Source organism: Solanum verrucosum, unplaced genomic scaffold, assembly GCF_900185275.1.
Source record: "Solanum verrucosum unplaced genomic scaffold, falcon-dt-bn FXZP01000213.1, whole genome shotgun sequence".
NCBI lineage: Eukaryota > Viridiplantae > Streptophyta > Magnoliopsida > Solanales > Solanaceae > Solanum > Solanum verrucosum.
Genome location: NW_026020043.1, coordinates 496,819 through 518,640, shown reverse-complemented (window position 1 = coordinate 518,640; position 21,822 = coordinate 496,819). Strand labels below are relative to the sequence as shown.

The 21,822-nt window shown below is 32.6% G+C and overlaps 1 protein-coding gene across 1 annotated transcript; it reads right to left on the bottom strand.

Annotated features, from left to right (window-relative positions):
* Positions 1–11,279: 11,279 nt before the first annotated feature.
* On the bottom strand, positions 11,280–18,326 carry LOC125821710 (uncharacterized). Its single transcript, XM_049501095.1, has 7 exons — positions 17,965–18,326; positions 16,749–16,946; positions 16,374–16,646; positions 15,554–15,656; positions 12,669–12,787; positions 12,409–12,585; positions 11,280–12,097 (listed from the first exon to the last, which is right to left on the bottom strand). The coding sequence occupies exons 1-7, from the start codon at positions 18,256–18,258 to the stop codon at positions 11,357–11,359; spliced, it is 1,905 nt and encodes a 634-aa protein (XP_049357052.1). The 5' UTR covers positions 18,259–18,326; the 3' UTR covers positions 11,280–11,356.
* Between the last annotated feature and the right edge of the window lie 3,496 nt (positions 18,327–21,822).

Genomic DNA, 21,822 nt, shown 5'->3' with positions numbered 1-21,822 from the left:
TGATAGAGACAAAACTAGATCAAACTTGGTCACTTGTGTATCTACTTGTGAAGTTAACTTTGATTATTCCTGTTGCTACCGCAAACGTGGAAAGAGCATTCTCATCAATGAAGTACATAAAGAATGATTTGCGTAATAGGATGGATGAAGATCTTTTGAATGGTTGTTTAGTTTGCTATATAGAGTGTAGTATATTTAAAAATGTAAGTAATGATGCCATTATTGACCGTTTTCAAAATATGAAAACTCGTCGAGGACAATTGTAAGTGAATGATGTTTTTTGCTAATAGATTACTATATAAAGATTGCTACTACCTATTTGCTCGTCAACTTGTTCTCACCGTAAAATTTATATAATTGAATTAATTGTCTATTTTGAAGATAATGGTGCCCCCATGTTCTTGAGATCCTGGATACGCCTCTGGTTGTATGACGTATAATTTGAGCGTTCTCAGAAGTCTCCAACTGCAGAAGACTCCACAAACTACAGACTGAACCAAACATGGAAGTAGAATTATCGGTAGAGTCATATACAATAACAATCTTATCAACTCCAAACCCGACTAGCATTATGTCCTATGTATCTGCCTAGTTTGATATAAATGCAATATCGTTTGTTGTCTGTAGGAACATTATGTAAAATTTACTCCTCCTCTTTTTGTCAACGACAAGCTATGTTGCTCGGGCTCTTCAAAAATGTCAACGGGTGCATGCTAGATTTACCCCAAAGTAGTGTATTTTTGAAGCATCCATGCATTAAAAGTGAAGAGCCCGCAAAACTGTGTGGCAGAACTTCGTATTATGTGGGAGGATTAGAAAGGGAGAGTTTGCCACACGACTACAGATATGAACATCTCATATGGATAAATCCTTAATTTGTGACCTCAAAGAATATCTTCGAAGGGAACTTGATCAGGAGCATTTGCTGAATCTTGTCGTGGCAGTGATTGTGAAATTGATAGTGTTAATTGTTGTGGCTGGAGTGAAGGATTTACTTTCGACATTGATCAAAAGTAGGAAGAAATTATATGAATTTAGTAATTAAAAAATAACAAAAGAAGGTTCTCTTTGTAGTTTGTTACCAACAAATCAATCCTAGCATATATATATGTGTGTGTTTGTGAGTGTGTGTATTACAAACACTTCTATTACAAAATATAGATAATTATCTTTTTGTCACATTCTTTAACTAATGAATTTTTATACAAATATATGTTGCTCATCATTCTGCTTATATTCTGATCATGTTTTTGATATTTGGACGTTGGAGTAATAATTTTTATAAGATCAAACGTTTTTTTTTTATTGGCTTACCATCCCTCTTCTTTTGAATTCTCATCATATTCATACTAGAGGGCATCAAATAAATGTAATTTCTGCATGATAGTTAGAAGAGAAAGTAATCTTTTATGTCCACTTATGATCTGTTACTATTATATATATAGTCTGGACGAGCTTATGCATTAATGTATGTGGTACTTCTTTCGTTGACATATTTTGAAAATAAATTATCCATGCTACATAGAATATGTCATCAATATGTCTAGCTAATTTTATTTTTGAAAACAACCAAATTAGTACTCAAATGTTACAATTTTTTAATAGATCTATTGAATAAATTAATTTTAAGTAAAGAAGAACATTGGATGCTTGACTAATCTCACAAATAAAATTTTTGTCTTAGTTACTACCTCGATGGTCAAAAGATACTTTTTATTTAATCATAATTTTTCAAATATTTTAAGTATTTTGATCCAGCAATTGCAACTTATATTACTTTAGAATTATTACATACGTAGTTTGATTTTCTGTTTTACTTGGCCATTGACTATAAATTTTGTTGTTGAACGTCTTATAGTCAATTGGGGAGATGAACTCATTGTTCGTGACTTGAGTTCATAGTTGAGAGTATTTCTATAGGGGGAATCATGATTACCACAAACATCACTCTCATTTGAATTAAATATTGTTAAATTATCTACCTAGCTAGGCTCATGTACATTTGCTGATCATGTAAATCTATCTTTATTCATCAATAAAGTAGTCCTTTTAGACTATAATCTACTTCAATGTAAATCCATGAAATGAGTTTATGTTATACTAGAGGTGCATGATCCGTGCTTAGCACAGGCCCAACATTTTACATTTTAAAGCAGTGGATGCTTGAAGATAAGCCAACTATAATCATTTTTAGCTCTATTGATGCAGCAATTTGTTGAATAAGTACTTAATAATAATGATTATATTGGAGAACACTTTCATAGGTTATATAGCCATTTTACATATCCAAAACAAAATAACACAAACAAAATAGAAATTTTAAACCCTTATGTCAGCCGGTGTTCCTCACTCGATCTGACATGGATGACACATCATATCCACGTCAAAAAAAAAGTCACATAATATCCATCTCATTAATTTAATGGTCACAATGCTATTTTTATATATTTATTTTATTAAACAAATAAAAAATGTTTTTCACTTTGTTCTCAAGAACCCTAACCCAAAAGAAAGTCCATTGACATTTGACAGCCGCATTTGAGCTTACAATTTGATCAACACTAATATTAACATCAATAGAAGAAAGCACTCAAATCCTACTACTCTTAATACTAAACTTGACACCAAAAAGCTTGAAATTGAAAGAAAAATCCAAACTTGAAAAAAGAAAGATCAAGAAATATGAAAAATTCAAAGTTGTATCTACAATTAAAAAGAGATAAAAAATTATTTTTTGTTGTTTTAGAAGTTTTGCTTCTAAAGAGATAAAAAGAACCAAGTAGTAGCAGCAAAAATCCTTCTTCAATTTCGATTTGAGCTTTCAATTTGGACAAGATTTTTTTCTTTCGTTTCCAATTATTTTTGTTTTGAATTTTTGATGAATGTGTAGTTTTCATTTGAAAAGTGAGGGAAAGTAAGATTGCAAGAAAAAATAATCCATAATAGAGAGGATTGGGATACAGCAGGTGAGAGATCTACTATTTTCCAAAAAGGTGGGTGGGTGGGTTTGAAGAGGAACATGATTTTCTTTTTCTTTTTCTTTTTTTTTATTTAATTTTTAAAACTTTTTAAATCAATTTACACTCATATTTCGCGTGTGTAACACACATTTTTCCAACTCAGCTAAATTAATGCCACCTAAGGCTAGTCAATGGTCAAAGGGGTTAAAATTTCTATTTTGTTTGAGTTGAAGTGTCCAGTTGAAACTTTGTTAAGTAGAAGGGTCCAGTTTACAATCCGAGTTAAGTATAAGGGTCCACCAAACCCTTTTGCCTATATTTTATAAAGGAAAGTTATTTTGTATTATTATGTGCGGATTGTAACGCGTTATGGGCTTAACAAAAGTAGAAGTTCATAACAATGATGTCAAAAAGTTTATAGTTATGTGTATGTAAGGTTGTAGTCCAAACATAAATTAATTTTAAAATCACCGACTATAAATGTGATGGCTAGTACAGGAAAAGTTATCACTTTAATTTATCAGTTTGAAGATGTGTATCAGAAAACAACTTCAAGTGAAGCCATTATAAAATTTCTAAATCTGCTTGACAGGGTATCTGAAAAATGCAAATAAGAATTGAATTAACTAATCATGTGAGTAGGCAGATGCCCTCTTTCAAAGAGATTTGAATTTAAATAAAAGTTAAAATAGACCTGATATAATTCACACATCAAAGGTTCAGACGAAATAGGCAAGACATGGGGCAATAAGCCCATTTTCACTCCCGTCTTTCTCAATTAAAAGTTAAGTGTGTCAAACCATCTAAGCTAAGAAATAAAATCAGAACGTGCAATAAATAGTAGAAATTATAACTGAAGATGTACGTAATAGCAAAAGTTTTTACTTCTTTTTTGTGTGATGGGGTACCAACAAAGAAACTCGACAAAGACATTATGACACTATAAATAGTGTGAGTTCTCTCAAACGTCAAATGAATAATGGCAATAAGATAGTTTTTAATTTTTTTTTACTTATGCAGCCCTTTTATGTGGATCGTTATTATCAGTAGCAGATAAGGAGACAATCCTTTCCCCAGAGCTTAACCTAGATTGGTCTGCAATGGGCCCCCGCTTACTGGATGACGTAAGTATTTATGCTTTGTAAGTTAAACAATCAGAGAGAGGAATATTGACTTGCTAGCATGCTCACTACAATGCCTCAATCTAATAACTTACGATTTTCACTAACAAACACGTTCATTTAAACTTAATTGTTAGAATTCGGCTAATAAATAAGTGCATAAGAAAAGACTTTTGTGTATAAGAGCATCCTACCTTGCTAAGAAGAAATTAGGAGCATAAAAGTGTAAAATTTTACAATAAACTACTCAAAAAGCAGAAAATGCACAATAAAAGAGCTAGAAATAAAATACCTAACAGATTGTTACTACAAAAAACGTGAAGTTGGCAAATAAAAAAAAAGAGACAAGTGACAAGAATAAGAAGGGAAAAGCCAATTTTCGAACATATATCCATGAGTAGGTGTTTAATGTACTTCAACTTTAGTTATAATTTACACAAATTTAATAGTTCAACAATTACTTATGCCTTCTAAAACTATGCAAGTCCCAAACTATAATACATCTAGCTAGTCAGTAAAATACCATTCACTCTTACAAAACATTACATATCATTTATCTCAAATTACCACTGTCAACAGTAAGTCATCTAAATTAATGTAGCCAAGATCACATCTTTCACATTAGTGAAGTGATAATACCAGAAAATCATGAATTGTTAAATGGTGGAAGTAGTCCTTAACCAAAAGTCATTATTACCAAAATTACAGCTTTCTCTTTGATATGCAATGAGATTATCTTATCGGTTTTAAATTTCATATTATAGTGTGATTGACTTTGTAGTTAAAAGGTTATTTATTTTCATGATTTAATTTTTAAAATTAATTATGTTGTATTCCTCAGCATTAATGATATGTTTTGAAACCTCAAAAATTTACTAACAAAGAGAAATAGTAAAGACTAATTACATGCATGGAGCCTAACAGATCTACTATTTATTAGTTATTTGCTTGTTTTTATACTTGTGTCTTTATATTTCTAGGCTTCAAAGATTGTAGCATTACTCATTTTCACTGATGAGATATTCATTATCAATTGGATGAATACATGTGCCACTTATTCTTGATATTTTACGTATATTGAATGTTTGATATTCTAATTATTTGAAAATAAAAAGGCACCATCGAACTGCAATGTTATCAAAAGCGAGAAAAAGCGCAAGGCGAGGCGAAGCGCAACCCCTGCACTTTTCTTCCCTGAAGCGAGGCGACATTCAAAAAGCAATCGATTCTACAATTGAAGCAAGAAGCGCAAGAAAAGAAAAGGCGCGCTTAACTTTAAAAGGTGCTAATTAGGGTTTTTTTTTTTAAAAATTGTAAGTTTTTTTAAAAATTTCTGAAATATATTTTGGCGACTTCACAATACCTCCTTTCGCGACTTCAACTTTTTTTTTTTGAGTTTGGACTGCTGCAAGGCTGTGGCTGCTGTAAGTTCTCTTCTTCTCTTTGGTTATTGTATCTGTGACTATTTTTTTTTCTATTTCTGGTTGTTGTTGTGTTTTTTTCTATATTTTTATTGCTGCTCCGTTTTTTTCAATTTCTATTGCTGCTTTGTTTTTCAATTTCTATTGCTGCTTTTTTTTTTTCAATTCTATTGTTGCTCCGTTTTTTTTAATTTCTATATAGTGTGATGTGTATGGCGTATACTAGTTGTTGCTCTTAACCGTTTTTATTTTTTTACTTAATTTATTTATTGTTTTGTTACTAAGTTACACTCTTTTTTTTCTTGTAGTAACTAGTAAAGTTGTATTTTCTTATTCAAAATGTCACAAAAAAGGGATCCGACTTGGGCGTATGGAACTCCTATGGGTAGTAACACAAAAGTCAAATGTATCTTTTGTGGTGTGAAATACAATGACAAAATATTTCGTCACAAAAAGCATCTTATCGGTGGCTATAGAGATGTAAAAGTATGTTTGAAGGTCCCGGATAGTGTGAAGGAAGAGATCAAAGAGTATTTGTTGAAAAAAATGAGTTTAAAACTCAAATGAACCATGAAGCATCCATGGTTAATCTTGTTGATAATGATGAAATGGATGATAATGAAGATGAAGTGAATATGTAAATGGGGCCTCCCTCAAAGTATCAAAGGATGCCTTCAAGTAGTGGGAGTGGGTCTTCCACCAATTGCAATGTTTTGGATCCTATGAATCTCTATTTTTTGCAAAAATCAAATGAAAAGAGAAAAGGTGGACCTATTGATTTAGAATCTTCTAGGAAGATTTTGAGGGATCGTGATGTATTTGTTTTTGCTAGGTGGATGTATGATGCAGGGCTTCCTTTCAATTGTGTTAATTACACCGAGAGTTTTGGTGAATTCATTGAGGCAGTCGGTCAATGGCTCTGGAATGAAGCCTCTCACCTATCATGAGGTAAGAGTTCCTTTTCTAAAAAAGGAGGTGGAAAAGACAAACAAGATTGTAGAAAAACATAAGGTTCAATGGAAAACGTATGACTGTTCCATTATAATGGACAAATGGACAGCAAGGAATTGAAAATGGTCATTAATGTTTTGGTGAATTCTCCAAGAGGGTGTGTGTTACTTAAATCTTATGATGCTAGTGACTCTTCTACAAATTCTAATAATATGTTAAACTTGTTTGAGAACATTATCATGAAAATAGGCAAGGAAAATGTGGTACAATTCGTGACTGATAATGCAAGTGAAAACAAAAAAGTGGGTAACATGTTGAAGGGTATGTTCCTGTATATTTTCTGGACTCCTTGTGTTGCTCACTGTATCAACTTGATGTTTAGTGACATTTTCAAAGAATCCTCGTATTCTACAGGTGAACTTGAGTCTTGATATTAATTTTCTTTTTTAAACTTCATGTTAGTTTTCTTTACTTATCAACTACTATTTTTTTAACAGTTTTTGGTAAGGCTATTAAGATATATTCTTATGTCAATCAAAGGGCACTGTTTTTGAATATGATGAGGAGATACACAAAGCAAAGAAATTTGGTAAAATCCGCCAAGACAAGATTCACAACAATTATTTTTTTACTTTGTATAGTTTTTATAAGCAAAAGAAAAATTTGAGAACTTTTTATGTCAACTGAATGGAATGAGAGTGTCTATTCAAAGGAAACTCTTGGGAAAAAAGTTGAGAGACACATCATTAGTCCATATTTTTGGAATGACGTTGTTCAAACACTCAGAGTTGGTGGTCCATTAGTTTATGTACTTCGTATGGTGGATGAGGAGAAAAAACCACCAATGGGTTACATTAATGAAGCCATGGACAGGGCCAAAGAAAGTATTGAAAAGGCATTCAATTATGATACAAGGAAATATAAAAGTGCTTTTGAAATCATTGATGCAAGGTGAACAGATCAACTTCATCTACCTTTGCATGCAGCGGGACACATTTTGAACCCAGGGATCTATTATAAAAATAATGACATGAATACTTTAACTAAAGAAGTGTGGCAGGGATATCATAAATGTGTTGAGAGGATAATCACAGATAAAATTTTGCAAGACAAAAAAGGGAAGGAGCTTGGTGTGTACATGAAAGCTAATGGGCTACTTGGAATTGAATCAGCCATTAGAGCTAGAACCTTAAGGTCACCAGGTGATAATTTCATCTTTCAATTGTGTTTAAAGCTTCAACTTTTAAGTTATTACACATTAACTTTAAAATTAACTCTTCTACAATTGAATGGTGGATGCAATATGGTCATAATGTCCCAAACTTGCAACAGTTTGCTATTAGAGTGCAAAGTTTAACTTGTAGCGCATCCGATTTCGAGAGAAATTGGAGCGTGTATAAATATGTGAAAAGCTACATCACATTATTACTAAATTAAATGGTATCTTAAGTATCCTAAGTCCTCCTATTAATTTCTTTCTACGACTTATGTGCAGATTCATAGTAAAAAGAGAAATAGGCTTGAGTTGGAACACCTCAATGATCTAGTGTTCATCAAATATAATAGAACATTGATGCGTCGTTACAATGCTCGTAATACCATTGATCTAATTTTGTTGGATAGTATTGATAGGGCAAATGAATGGTTAATTGGAGCACTCCAAAATCACCAAGATGAAGAAGTGTACGAAGGAGAAAGTCTCACTTAGGGGTGTACAAAATCAAATCGAAAATCGAACCAAACCGCAAACTGAGTCAAATCGGAAAAAAAATCCAACTAGTGATTTGGTTTGACTTGGTTTGGTATTGGGAAAAAAACCCGACTATATTTGGGTTGGTTTGGTTTTAACTAAAAAAACCAACCCGAGACCAAACCAACCCGACATTATATATGTAATTTTAAAATTTTATTTTATACATAAAAATATTTACTTTGATAATTTTAAAATATTTCTTATACTATTTCATAGTTTTTATCTTTTAATATATTATTTCAAGTTTAAAACTTAGAATTCGGAATGATCCAATAAAAATTATAGTTCATAGATGTTGATAATTATAATAAAACTTAAATCAAAATCAAATTAATACTAATGCAAAAAGAAAATCAATTCAATACAAAGAATGACAATAATATTGAATATTTGTTCTTTAGTTTTACATTGGTTTAGACAATTAAAATACATAATCTAATTTTAATTTTCCTTAAATATTTTGTAATGTAACTAATACTTATTAAACTTATTTTAGCGTGATTTAGTACTTTTAAATTATGATCATTTTCATTATGACTTTGCAATATTTATTTTATATGATGATTTCATTGTTATTTTTTATTGAATATTTTTGTGTTATTTTTTAAAAAAACACCTTAGATAATTATATTTTGATTGGACTAAAAAAATATTTGAAGCACAAGTTAATTATATGTTTGTATGCAAACTTTACCGAAAAAATCCAAAAATCTGAAAAAATCTAAGGTTTATTAGTTTGGTTTGATTTATAAATTTAAAGATTCAACACAATGGTTTGGTTTTGATATTTGAAAAACCCGAACCAACTCGAGGTTGAAAAATCCGAAAAAAATCCAATTTTTTTTAGTTTGGTTTGGTTTATAAATTTAAAATTTTTACACAAATAATTTAATTTGATATTTGAAAAATCCGAACCAACCCGATCATGTACACCCCTAGTCTCACTTATGGTGATGTTGCTATGGCAAGTGGTGTTGAGGAGAATATTTATAATTTTATGGGGAGTACTTTAAGGGGCAAGGAAAGAGGAGCTAGAGGTTCAAGTTCGAGTGGAAACCTTGTTGATGAGTCCTCTGATGATGAAGATGAAGATGATGAACCCTTGGTGATGGCACTTGAAGAGTTTGAGGATCTTGTTGAAGAATAGGAGTTTGATTCTTTTGTGATTTAATTATGTTTTTGTTTTATATGTTATGACTTATGAGGATGATTGACTATCTATTTACTTTTAATCTAAGAATATATTACCTCTATTCAATTATTTAATATTTTTTTTTTTTATATTAAATATCGTTTTACTTAAAAAAGTGTGTGCTTCGCTTCTCACTTATGTGAAGCAATCCCTTGTCACTTTTTTTCGCTTTTCGCTTCCCAAAACACTGCTGATCGAAGTGAAAGTACTCTATTTGCTCACAGTATTTTGATTTTTAACAATATGTATATTGAAAATCAAAATAATGTGATAGCAAATGAAAATTGTTCAAAAGCAATTCTCCATCGTAACAACATATTACTTACTATTATTGTTTGGTAGTAATAAATAATACACCTCTTGAACTGGTAAATGATAATCAAGGTATAGAAATCATGTGTAAAAAAGAAAAAGAAAGATAAATTTGCTTAGTTACTTTAGGCAAATTATCAAACACCTTAACTAGCTACATCAACATTCAGCATAGGTAGGTTTGTAGGGAGACTTTATATTATTGAAAAGAAAGACTCAAATCCATATAGATAAAGATGTCTAAATCAACAATCTCTAAGAAAAAAAGAATCGAAGTTACTATTATCACATAAATTCAGAATTTAACTTCCACCTTAGATCGATCAAACGAAAACGAATTAGATGGTTTAGGATGATGACTCGAAGATCCTTTCTAGTCCTTTGCAATATTTCACTGATTTTCTTTAGGGAGAGACCAATTCTAATAGCAGAGAACTTGTCGCTCCAACTTCATCTCCGGTGATTCCGACGAAAACTCCGTGGGATCGAATTTTAGCGATATTTTAGTGCAATTGTGAAGCAAAGGGGAATGGAGCTATTTTTGGTACACTTTTGCAGCACACGTGCTTAACAATTGTGTTGACATGTGTTTCCCTGAAGAACCATGGTGTTGCCACATGTTTCCGTGGAGGGGAGAAAGTACCAATTTTATAGTACCATTTAGATTGCTTTTGGTACAATTTGCTATTGTTGTTTTAGTCCTGCCTTTGTTGGCTTATAAATAAGAGTAAAGTAATTTTTCTATTTTTGTTCGTGCACCTTTTTTTACTAATGTGGCACTTTCAACCCGGTAAGTTGGTTGTGTTTGTACACATACGTCTGCCACGTGTGTAAATATTATTTTTTTCTTATCTGCATTCATTGTTTTTTTCTATTGATTTTATATACTTAACTCCAAATGTCTTGTATTTAAAATAAGTAAATTTCGAAGGGATATCAAAATAAGTGAAGAAAATCAAAATAAAACATCAAAAAATTAAAACGTTAAAATTACAGGACACTTTTTAATTATTTTTTTATGAAAAGCACACATTATTTTTTAAAAATAATTAAAAGTGAAAAGATAAGAAATTAATGAAAGAAAAATAATTAAAACGTTTAAAGTGAGGAAGAAATTAATATTTTACAAAGAAAGAAATGAAAATAATTCAATATATATAAGTTTTAATAACAATAATTATGTGTATTAACTAATTATAAAGTTACCAATTAATAAAGGACATATGTCCAGTTTTTTCACTTATCACCTGCCTTCAAGAAGTGTGCACACTCTCTATACCACGTCAACTTTTAGGGCATATTTATTCTACTTTAAAATAATTTAGGAGGTAATAAGATGCTAATTAAATTAAGATGTGTCGGGAGATATCGATCATAGTTCAGGAGCATTATGCCTAATTTATTATTTGAGGGTCATTTTTATTTACCTTTTTGTAAATACGAGCTCATCTTGGCCGTTTCAAGATTGAGGGGTTTCAACTTTCAAGTCTCGACGAGTATTATTTCCCTAGTTTACGGAGGTTGAAGTTGAACAGAATTAACAGAGAAGAAACAAAAAGAAGTCACACTGAAGGGAAATTTCAAATTTGTTGCCTTTGTTTGGCATCTTCAATATATATATGTACTGTGTTATTTTTGGGTCCAACTCATGATTCACAATCACAGTCTAATTCATTTTCTAGCTCCCTAATCAATAATTCCATCATCTTCTTATACATTGGCATATAATGATCATTTATCATGGTTTTTGACAAACGAAGCTTACTATACAATTCTCTAGGGGTCTCGTATATCCCGACATGGTCTTCCGTTGGACCATCATGATCCAGATCACTTGCCTCTGTTGATGGTATAGAAACCATATGCATTATTCTTCCAGGAGGGTAAAAATGATGGTTATCTAACACATCCGATGGAGATATTGCCGTTTGGCTTTCAGCTGCATCAGCCAGCAATTTCTCCTCTTCAGCAATTTCTTCTGCTGCTTCTTGGTCCTGGACATCAGCTTCACGCTCCTGCCTTTGTAGCTCCTTCTCCAATTCATACCACAATTCACCTTCTGTGATGTCCTCTTCTATGGTGGTAGTACCGATTGCTTTATCCACTCCAGCAGCATCTTCCTCTTCATCGGTCTCATCATGTCCAGATCCACTGCTTGAAGAACAATATTCAACTTTGTTCCCGTCAGGAACACTGCTTACTACTTCACTCACAAATGCTTCACATGTTCTCGGAGCTATAAGGGGAGCCTCAGGGAAATCATCTGGTTTGGAGTTTGCTGAAGGCGAGACAACACGGCGTCGCACACCCATACAACTCCATGATGACAAAGAGGAGCGTGTCTTCACAACTGCTTGGGCAACATCTTGAGCACGCTTCATCACCACCTGCACATTAAGGCAAAAATCAGCCCTCCTGCCATGAATTTATTTTTTTGAAGCTGAGCCTTCCTGCCATGAATATTAAGGAGACCGAGTTGAGGATGTGGCAAACATAATTAACCTGAAAGTTTCATTGGCAATATCCTATTAATTTTACCTAAACTCCATATATGAATAACACAACTTGTCCACAACTACGAAGTTAGAATTACATAATCCATTTATTCACAAACTTAATGTTATGCAGCATTCAATAAGGGAAAGTTAGTACTAAAAAACAGAAGGGGCAAAACCAGTGGAAGGTTCCAACCATCTACCTGAGTACTGCTTGAGACAGGACGCAGAAGTGCACCTGCACCAGCAACCCTTGCTTTCGCTACAGCTATAGATGGTAGACGAGAACCAAGAGCAGTGGCAGATCGATAAATAACCTTCAAAACTCTATTGCGCTCAACTTGGTCACGCAGATCATTTACCCAGGATGACGCAGTTACCTGAAAATGATTATTTGAAGTTAGAAATCACAGCAGGTCCAAGATGAGAACTTTGAAGTATATGAATGCGAGTAATGTCATACCTCAGAACGAAGAACATCTATAGAAGCGGTTGAAAATGTAGGCACCAGATCAGAACCATTTATTATTGTAGTGATGAAGTGCTTTCCTGACTCTGCCAACTCCCACGTCATACAGGCAGCTGCACAACACTAACACAGTAAGGATAAAGGAAGGAAAAACACATCAAGGCATTGGAATTCATAGGCAAAGATATAAGAGATGCTAATTATCAAGGAGACACTAGAAATGTATCCGATATTAAAATTGTAGGCACAGCACAAAGAGGAAAAGAAACTATGCTATTATACAGCCTCAACATATCCAAAAACATTAGAGTAGCACTTCTAGAACACAGGTCATTTCCTCAATTTTATAAATACCAAAAAATAAAAAATGACAGAATCAACAGATCACCACACGAATAAATATTGAATAACTTGTGCAAATAGTTTAGAGTACTAAACTACTAATAGAGCATAAAAAGAAGTACAAAGTCTAAACCTGGTAGAGAAGTCCCTCCACTTCCGTACTTATATATAGGACCACAGTCAAGTAAAGGAGATTGAAAATTTCGCTTTTTTTTCCTGGTCAAGGGATAGAGATTTAGACTTTTTCAAGAATTTCACTTGTTTTCTGTCTTGAAGAAAAGCAAATCAACAAAAGAAGATAGAAATTAGGTAGTAAGTCTCCAACTTTATTTTTTGAATGACAATTTTTTTGTGTTTGAGCACATGTCCAGCGTCCAACTAGTGTATGACATGAATACACAGCCAAAGGCGGAAGGAGTTGTATTAGTGACAAGAGATGTCCTCGAGAAAGATTTAAAACACTTCAGTGAGCTAATTTTCATCAACCTCCTTAGTAACTTTGTTGACGAAGGCTCGCTAAAGCTATGCTTATTACGCAGTGTGGTGTGTGCTTAGCACTAAGGCGGTAAAGGTGTGCTTCTAATGACCCATGGGCTCTGCCTTGAAGAGAGCGGCACTTAACAACAGAATATTTCACCTAATTGTCCTTTTTCTTCAATTCTTGTGTCTATATAATTGCTTGGATTTATAGTTATTATTCTCGAACTACATATATATATTTCATCTTCCACTTGATTTGCACCTTCTCCTTAATGGCTGTCGTTTATTCGCAATTTCTGCCCAAAGCCCCAATAAACTTCAACGGGTTTTTTTCTGCACTTCACCTTTGACACTGTGACTTTAGAATGACATAACTGCTCAGCAAAGCCTTCAATAATCTAGATGCTTCCCAGCATTTTCTTAGGACAACACAATTTACAGAAGTGACTTTGCAATGTTCACGCAACAATCATCTTTTTTGTATTAGAAGTCCAGAAATATTTTCCATTACTTTCTTCAGAAATTCACTTTTTTCTTTCATTATCATCAGATATTCTTCAGTTACATGTTAAGGGGACCAGCTCACATTGAAACAAGTACTCTCCTAATGCACCATATGTGTCCTCTATTGATGAAATTTTATACAAAAGTTTCTCTACATCTACCTTTTTATCAGGTTTCCTTAATACAAGATAATTGGTCCAATTCAATAACCCTTCCCTGCATATTTCTTATGCTCCAAACAAATTAGATTTATATAGTCACACTTTTGGAGCTAAAACAAGATGTACACTGCAAGCTATTTTCCTCAAAGTGTTACGTGGAAAAGAAATTAAGATATCCAATGAAGTTCCAGATATCCCCCGACACAGTCAGTTCTAGCAACAGTTTAGCTAGTAGATTTATAGATGCTCTCATCTCGGTTTTCAACCTCATTTGCATTTCAGGAAACACAATTTAACAATGTAGACAGTCCCTAGTTTCTCACTTCCAGTTTGCAGTAATATGTAGTTTAGCCATGGTCACTTCAAAGTAAGACCTCAGAGCTATGGAATAGGAACTTTGGATGTTTGAACCATGGAAAAAACTGAATTGATCACAGGCCAACCTTCGAGTTTCAATCTCCAGAGGAAAACTATACTGAGCTAATTGAGATGTCTTTTCAGAGTCGACCAGTTTTTTTTTTTTTGACAAAGAAGTCGATCAGTTTTAATAGTCTGTTCTTTTCAGAATCTAAATTAGTACTACATTTCTTGAGATCCAACTACAACTGTTATTTGTATTTTACAAATTACACTTAAAGGCTAGTGACATGATATTACAAACCCTGAGGGGTAGCTCAGCTGGTAAAGGCCTGGGACAAAGTCCTTCAGGTCGCCGGTTCGAGCCCCAGTAGGGCCACTGGAGGCATTACAAACCGGCCGCGTCTCCAGGGCCCCGTGGAACTAACCGTGGTGGACCCGCCTTGAAACAGCGGGACCCGGTGGGTACAGCTAGTCGGGTTCGCAAAGCGACGCCCGGAAACCACGGTAAAAAAAAAAAAAAAAAAAAAAAAACATGATATTACAAACAACACAAGACAGAAACTTTGGTAATGTTCAACTTTCTCAATTCATCATTCAACTAATTGAGCATGAATTTTTGGTTCTAGCTTCACAATCAAGATAACATATTTGCTGAAGGTAGGATCATAGATTGAAATATAGGTCTTACTGATACATCATAAACTCAATTTTGTCAAGAGATGTAGAAATAGATGAAAAAATATCTTTATGACAAATATTAGGACTCAATTGGAAAGAGTCAATGAAGCAAAAAACTTTCAGAAGCTCTACTCTAATGTAGCATTACAGGGGCCTAAATCAAGTTGGGAAAATATGACGGCTTCTACAATTTGGAAAAGAAGGCATGGAAGAAAATGTCCTACTTTTCTCCGTGTCACCTACAATTCTCATTTACCAGTTATTGATATACAAACTTAGAAACCATAATAAGAGGGAAAAGAAACCTTCAAACTTTCAAATAGAGATCTGAAACTGCAGCAGAAAGAAACACACCTGGTGCAAAAGTGACACAGGTGCTCGAGGAAAGTTCTTTTTGCTCTCGAAGGATATAGGTCAGAAGTGCAGCAGTACCGCCACCAAGTGAATGCCCAACAACCTGAAGTTCAAAACTAGAATTACAGCTTTGATATTAAGCACAAACAAAAAACTGGAAAAATGTCTACATCTGCAGCAAACTAGTTAAATGTACTTTTGAAAGTATGTTAACATTACATATCCACTCAAGACTTGCCATTACATGATATTTACAGGAATGTTTCTAAAAATTTACACGGCACCACCAAAGGTAATGATTACTTCTTCTTTTTTTATAAGTAAAGGTAATGCTTACTTTTACAAGCCATCAGCATCTTAGCTCCAAAGATATGAAATGCAACAAGAACTAAAGAAACACATGACTACGAGATTAATGTACATCAAAGAATAGAAGACATGTACAAGGTGACTTTCTGACTTGCTCTTTAGAGGACAACAGAAACTGGCACCGCAAAATTTAAGATCAACTCAATGAACAACAGGAAGGAGATGCAAGCCACAGTACAGATCAATAATGCAACACGGTATCAGAAATAATCAAATCAAAGCAAATCCCATGGCACATCAAGGACAATCATCACATTGATAGTAATAAGAAAGTTGATCAACAATCATTTCTTGTTGAATCTTCCAATTTTCACACGTCTGTGATAGCTTTCAGTCTAGACAAGTTAGTGAACGGGAAAATGCATCAAAACACCTTCCAATCTCCAATGCAACAGAGAAGTAGAAAGGAAAAGAATCAACAAGAAGCAACAATGTGACTTCTATATTTTACCTTTATCTCATACTCAGGATTTTCCTCCAGAACCTTTACCAAGAAAGGCATACTAAGCTTGGCAATCCAACGAGCAGCAGCAACCATCCCACAATGTGCGTATCCCAAAACAAGATTGCTAATCCCACCATCATCTAAAACTAAATGGTGAAAAGGTACAACAGCGCCTGTTACTGCAGTCAGAGTATCTTTGATGCTATGAGTGCCCCGAATTAGAAGAAGGAAACAATTTAAATTTCTGTCTTTAATAATTGTAAAGGCGGGCTTAAGAAGCTGCAAACAAAAAATTTGAACATCTTAGTTCACGCAATCAAAACACTATTATGAATTTGTGAAATAAATCCAAATAACAGGGTAGTGGTACAATTAACATACTCCTGCTTTAGGCTTCTGAAGGAGGACATCTTCTTGAGAGTAGCCAGCAGACTCCAAGAATACAGGAAATGGCTTCTTTGAGAAAAGCATACAAAGGGTTACCAACCTTAAGTAATGATACAACTGAGCTATAATCTCATCACCCTTTAGTTGCACACAGCTTTCCCCAGCATATACACTTGCAACTGGTGCATTTCCCTTCAAGATCATAAATACAAATGAAATCCAGGTATAACTCAAGCATTACAAAACTCAGATACAGAACATCCCGGAGCCATTGTATCCATGAACTTGTATTGAGATAATGCATTTATAAACCACAATTCCTCACTTGACAAGTGAATAGCACCGAGAGTCTTGGGCCTGAATTTCAAGGCACTAAGAGGTGCAGCATCTAGAATTTCTTCAATAAACAGGATGATGCACAAATATAAGAAGAAGGCAAAACCACATAACGAAAGAATAGTAACTATAGACAGAACATCTACTAAAATGCAGCAGTTAGGATTATCTTGTCTATCAGACACCTTTCCAAATGACATATTCACCCGTATAAATTAAGAATGTCAGAGTATAATGTGAAATTTGCGACAGATTTGCTGAGCTCCATTAGATCGGCCTACGATGGACTAACTATAATCTACAAGCTCACACAGTTATGTACTAAACATACAGCAACCAGTCTACTTTCCAAGTAGCAGGATCAATAGAAGAATGTACAGCCAGCAACAAAGAATACTATATTTTTCACTCAATTTTACTTATTCAAGCAATTCCTCTAGCAAATTTGAACACCCAATTGCCACACGCAATTATTCAGATAATACATAACTATATCAGAAATCAGTCCATTGACATTGGGACACATCACTTCGACTTCCATTCACCAAGCTGTAAGAACATTTCATGATACAAAAGATTCCAACTTTACAAACTCAACCCTTAATATCAATCAATCAACTATGTCTTACTGCCAAACTAGTTGAAATGGACTCTCTGAATCATCTATACCCACTCCAGAACTATCAGGGCATTCTCACAGGAATACCGGTAAATTAAAAAAAAAGTATATGATTGCACAAAAAAGACTCCGACTTTGGGGAGCTCAACAATTAAATCAAACAACTAAAATAGATTTTCATACCAACATTGGTAAGCAATTCAACATAATTCCATCCACAAAAGTACAAACTTTGACGCATAAAAGATACTTTACCTGACTTCGAATAAGGTAATTGATCCCAAAAGCCAAGTCACCAATAGGCCATTTCCCTAGTGTTTCCGAATAGGTAAACCGGAGAGTTTCACACAAAGTCGAAATGGTTTCCAACCAAGTCGCCGGAGCTTGAGCTGGCCTTCGTGATAGTCTCCGTTTCACAGATCTACTTGCTGCTTTGGAATAATCACCAGTTTCTTCCTCCTCCCCATCCTTGGCCGTCAATCGACGACTCAACACATAGTACAACAAGACCACCGCACCCGCCGCTGTGGCCATGGTGGTCGCAGCCATTCAGCTGTCAATTAATGGTGATCTGTAGATCAACGCTTCGATTCTCAGTGTTCACCAAATCAAAGCTGTGAATTGGATTTTCTAAATTGCATATAAATCAAAAATAGGTTCTTGATGAAATTGAATTATTGTACATTATATTATATGATACATATAAATAAATACAGTTGTATATAGATAGATAGATGAGATATGATTTCGCCATGAATCTCTGTATACAGACAGAAATATACACACGTTTTCGGAAAAAGGAGCTTCACGGAGACGGTAAACGCCAAAACGGAGTTGAGACGGAGTTTAGCTTTGCGGTGAATTCAAATGACAACTTTACCCTTTGTGCAAGTCTTGTCATTTCACTAATTTATATATACGGCTGCGCTAAATTATTAAAACAACTAGACCCGTTTCATTTTATTTTAATTATCCTAATCTAAATCCTTAACATTAATTTATTTATTGCCTCAAACAAAAAATAAGCTAAGCAATAATCAAATCGTTAACTCTTTTTTTTCTAAATTTCCCTGTTGTTAAACTAATACTCCCTCCGTCCACTTTTGATTGTCATGTTACATTTTTTGAAAGTCAATGCGACTAATTTTCAAAGTTAAATTAGATTACATAAATTCGATAATTTAAACACAAAAGTTAGATATTCAAAAACTATACGAAAAGTACTAGAAATTGTAATTTTTTGCATATCAATATGATGAAAAAATACATTATAAAATGTTAGTCAAATTTCTTATCATTGGACTCTAAAAGGAAAACCATGACGAATAAAAATGGACGAAGGGAGTACAACGCTAACAAATATAAAAAATAATTATATATGATTAGTGTATAAAATTAATTATTTAGACGTTGAAACGTTGATTAATATTCTTATCTTAATTGAAATTGATCTACGAAGGAAACATCTTATATTTTGTTTAGAATATTTCTATATGTTAATGTGTTACTGTGATATTGAGATATTTCTTAAAAGTCAAAGTCATAATTTTTTTTTATTATATGAGTATATATAAGTGTAAGTCGAACAAAGGATGATTATCATTTTATACGGAAGATATCGAATCATATCGATATTTATATAGGCGAGGAAGGGATGGAGTACTTTAAATTATGCGGTCATGAATGTTGGTCCGAACGCCGTTCTGTTACGTCATTTGTGTTTTCTTCTAAATTGTTGTTTCTTTTTTGGGTTATAATCTTAAAAAATTGCCAACTCAAGATTGGGATATGACAATGATTTCCATAGAAACTTCTTACCTCACTTCTCTTGTTTTATTCCATGCTACTTGTGGTTCACCAAAATTTACAATCATGGTTCACTGCGATAAAAATAATTTTTAGGGGTAATAAATAAATATATTAATAAAAAATGTTAAAGTTTTTATCGGCATTAGTTAAGTGTCATTAGATTCAATGTCGCTAAAGACTTTAGCGACATATACAAAGAGTGTTAATTGTCGCTAAAAATACATATTTAATGGCAATTGAGTTATTGCCGTTAATTAATTACCGCTAAATGTTATGTAGTGATTCAAATTAATTTCTCTTCAATTTTCATTAATCTTGATTAATGAATCATGTTTTTATTCTTAATTCAAATTGAAAGTTATTCTTTACCTTCTTTTTTCATTTGTTAGCTTATGACCTTTATGATAGGGAAAATTGAATTATGTCAATAATCAATATATATGATATATATTTTATTTTATAATCCATCTCTATCGTAGTCTATAAATTAATATATAGTCTATAAATTAATATATACTATACTCTCGTTATTAATTTATATGACATTTTTTTCGTTTGGCAAAATTAATTCAAGGGCAAAGGGTCTGATATACCCCTCAATTTTGTCATTTAGAGCTGATATACCCCTCGTAATGAAAGTGGCTCATATATACCTCTACTTATATACAAATGTCTCACATATACCCTTTTTCTCTAACGGAAATGAAAAAAATTAATTTTCGTTGAATTTTTTATTTTTTAAAAAAAAATATATAATCCCATATGAGTATATTTAATCCTACTCAAAAATATTTTTTTGACTTTTTTTTTTTTCAATGACTAATTTAAATTATTATTTTGATGGTCAAATTTATTTATGTTTCGCTAATATTCTTGTAAAACTTATTATAGATGACCAAATTTGTTTCTTCAAATACAAAAATTAAATTACAATATAGCCACAAAAAAATAGTTTTAAATTTTTTTCTTTACACTAAGGAATGAAAGAAAAAAATAAAATAAGAGAAACTCAAATAATTATAATCAAAGAAGTCAAAAAATAATTTATGTATGAAAAAGATTAAAATATACCTTGAACTTTGCTAGAAGAAATATACCCCTAAATAATTTTTAAGAAAATTAAAAGTCAAAAATATAAATTTAAAACTAATTTTTTCACTTCCGTAAAATGAAGGGTATATGTGAGCTCATTTTGTAACGGTAGGGGCATATGTGAGCCGTTTGTATAACGATAAGGGTATATATGAGCCATTTTTATAACAAGGGGCATATCAGCTCCAAATGGCAAAGTTGAGAGGTATATCAGGCCCTTTTCCCTAAATTCAAAATCATTCTCCTTGTACTACTCATTGTTCTATACTTTATTTTAATGATTTTAGAATTTCAAAATATCAAACATTGATAAGATAGTTTTCTTATAAACTACTTTTTAACCATTTTTTTCTTAATATTATTTTCCAGTTACAACTAATATAACATCAGTGTCTAACATACTGAAGATTATATCATTATACATTTTGTGTTTCTTTTTTTCAAATTTGACTTTACACCTTAATTAAGAATGCAAATAATGACACGCTGTATGTCTGCTTAATTAAAAATGTTGAACTGAGAATAAACGTTTTTGTGCCAAACTTAAAATCAAATTTTAGTAAAGAAAAAAAAAAGATACAGGAATAAGTGCACATTAATAATTGTTTTCATCTTGTTGTTAGTGGGATCGCTAAATAGATTTTTTTTAAAAATTTGGTGTTTGATATTTATATTGGAGCTCGATTAATTCAGATTTGTGTTGCGTAAGGCTCATTTGTGGAAAGTGTTCCCTATAAAAAAAAAACATACTCAAATCTCGAACCCGTGATCTTTAATTAAGAAAAAAAGTCACATCCACCACACCACATCTTTTAACGATGGCTTAATAGATATTAAAATGAAAAGAAAAAAAAAGATTCAAATATGGTATTGACTTATTAATGATTGAAAAATAAGCAAGATATCGAACCTTGAGATGAGTTCATAATAAAAATTATATCTCTTAATTATTTGGGAGGTCAACCAATCCATCTCCCAAATAAAGTCGTTTGCTATGCAAACTGTATTGTTCTGGAATACTCCTAATTTTATGATGATAATTGATTAATTTATTCCACTCGAAATATGAAATAAAATAAATACAAGTTGGATGAAATGAAATAGAATATTAGGATTAATTTATATCGTTAATTAAATATCATATAAATTTTATTTCAGGACTAATTATGAAATATTTCATCTTATACCAAACAATTGTTGAACGTGTATGTG

What these genes read in the sequence shown, in the direction of transcription:
- LOC125821710 (XM_049501095.1), bottom strand. Translation starts at nt 18,258, where the DNA reads ATGGCTGCGACCACCATGGCCACAGCGGCGGGTGCGGTGGTCTTGTTG. An exon ending in ATTACCTTATTCGAAGTCAG is followed by an intron (nt 16,947 to 17,964) that starts GTAAAGTATCTT and finishes ATGATCTTGAAG; the next exon opens with GGAAATGCACCAGTTGCAAG. An exon ending in TTCAGAAGCCTAAAGCAGGA is followed by an intron (nt 16,647 to 16,748) that starts GTATGTTAATTG and finishes TTTTGTTTGCAG; the next exon opens with CTTCTTAAGCCCGCCTTTAC.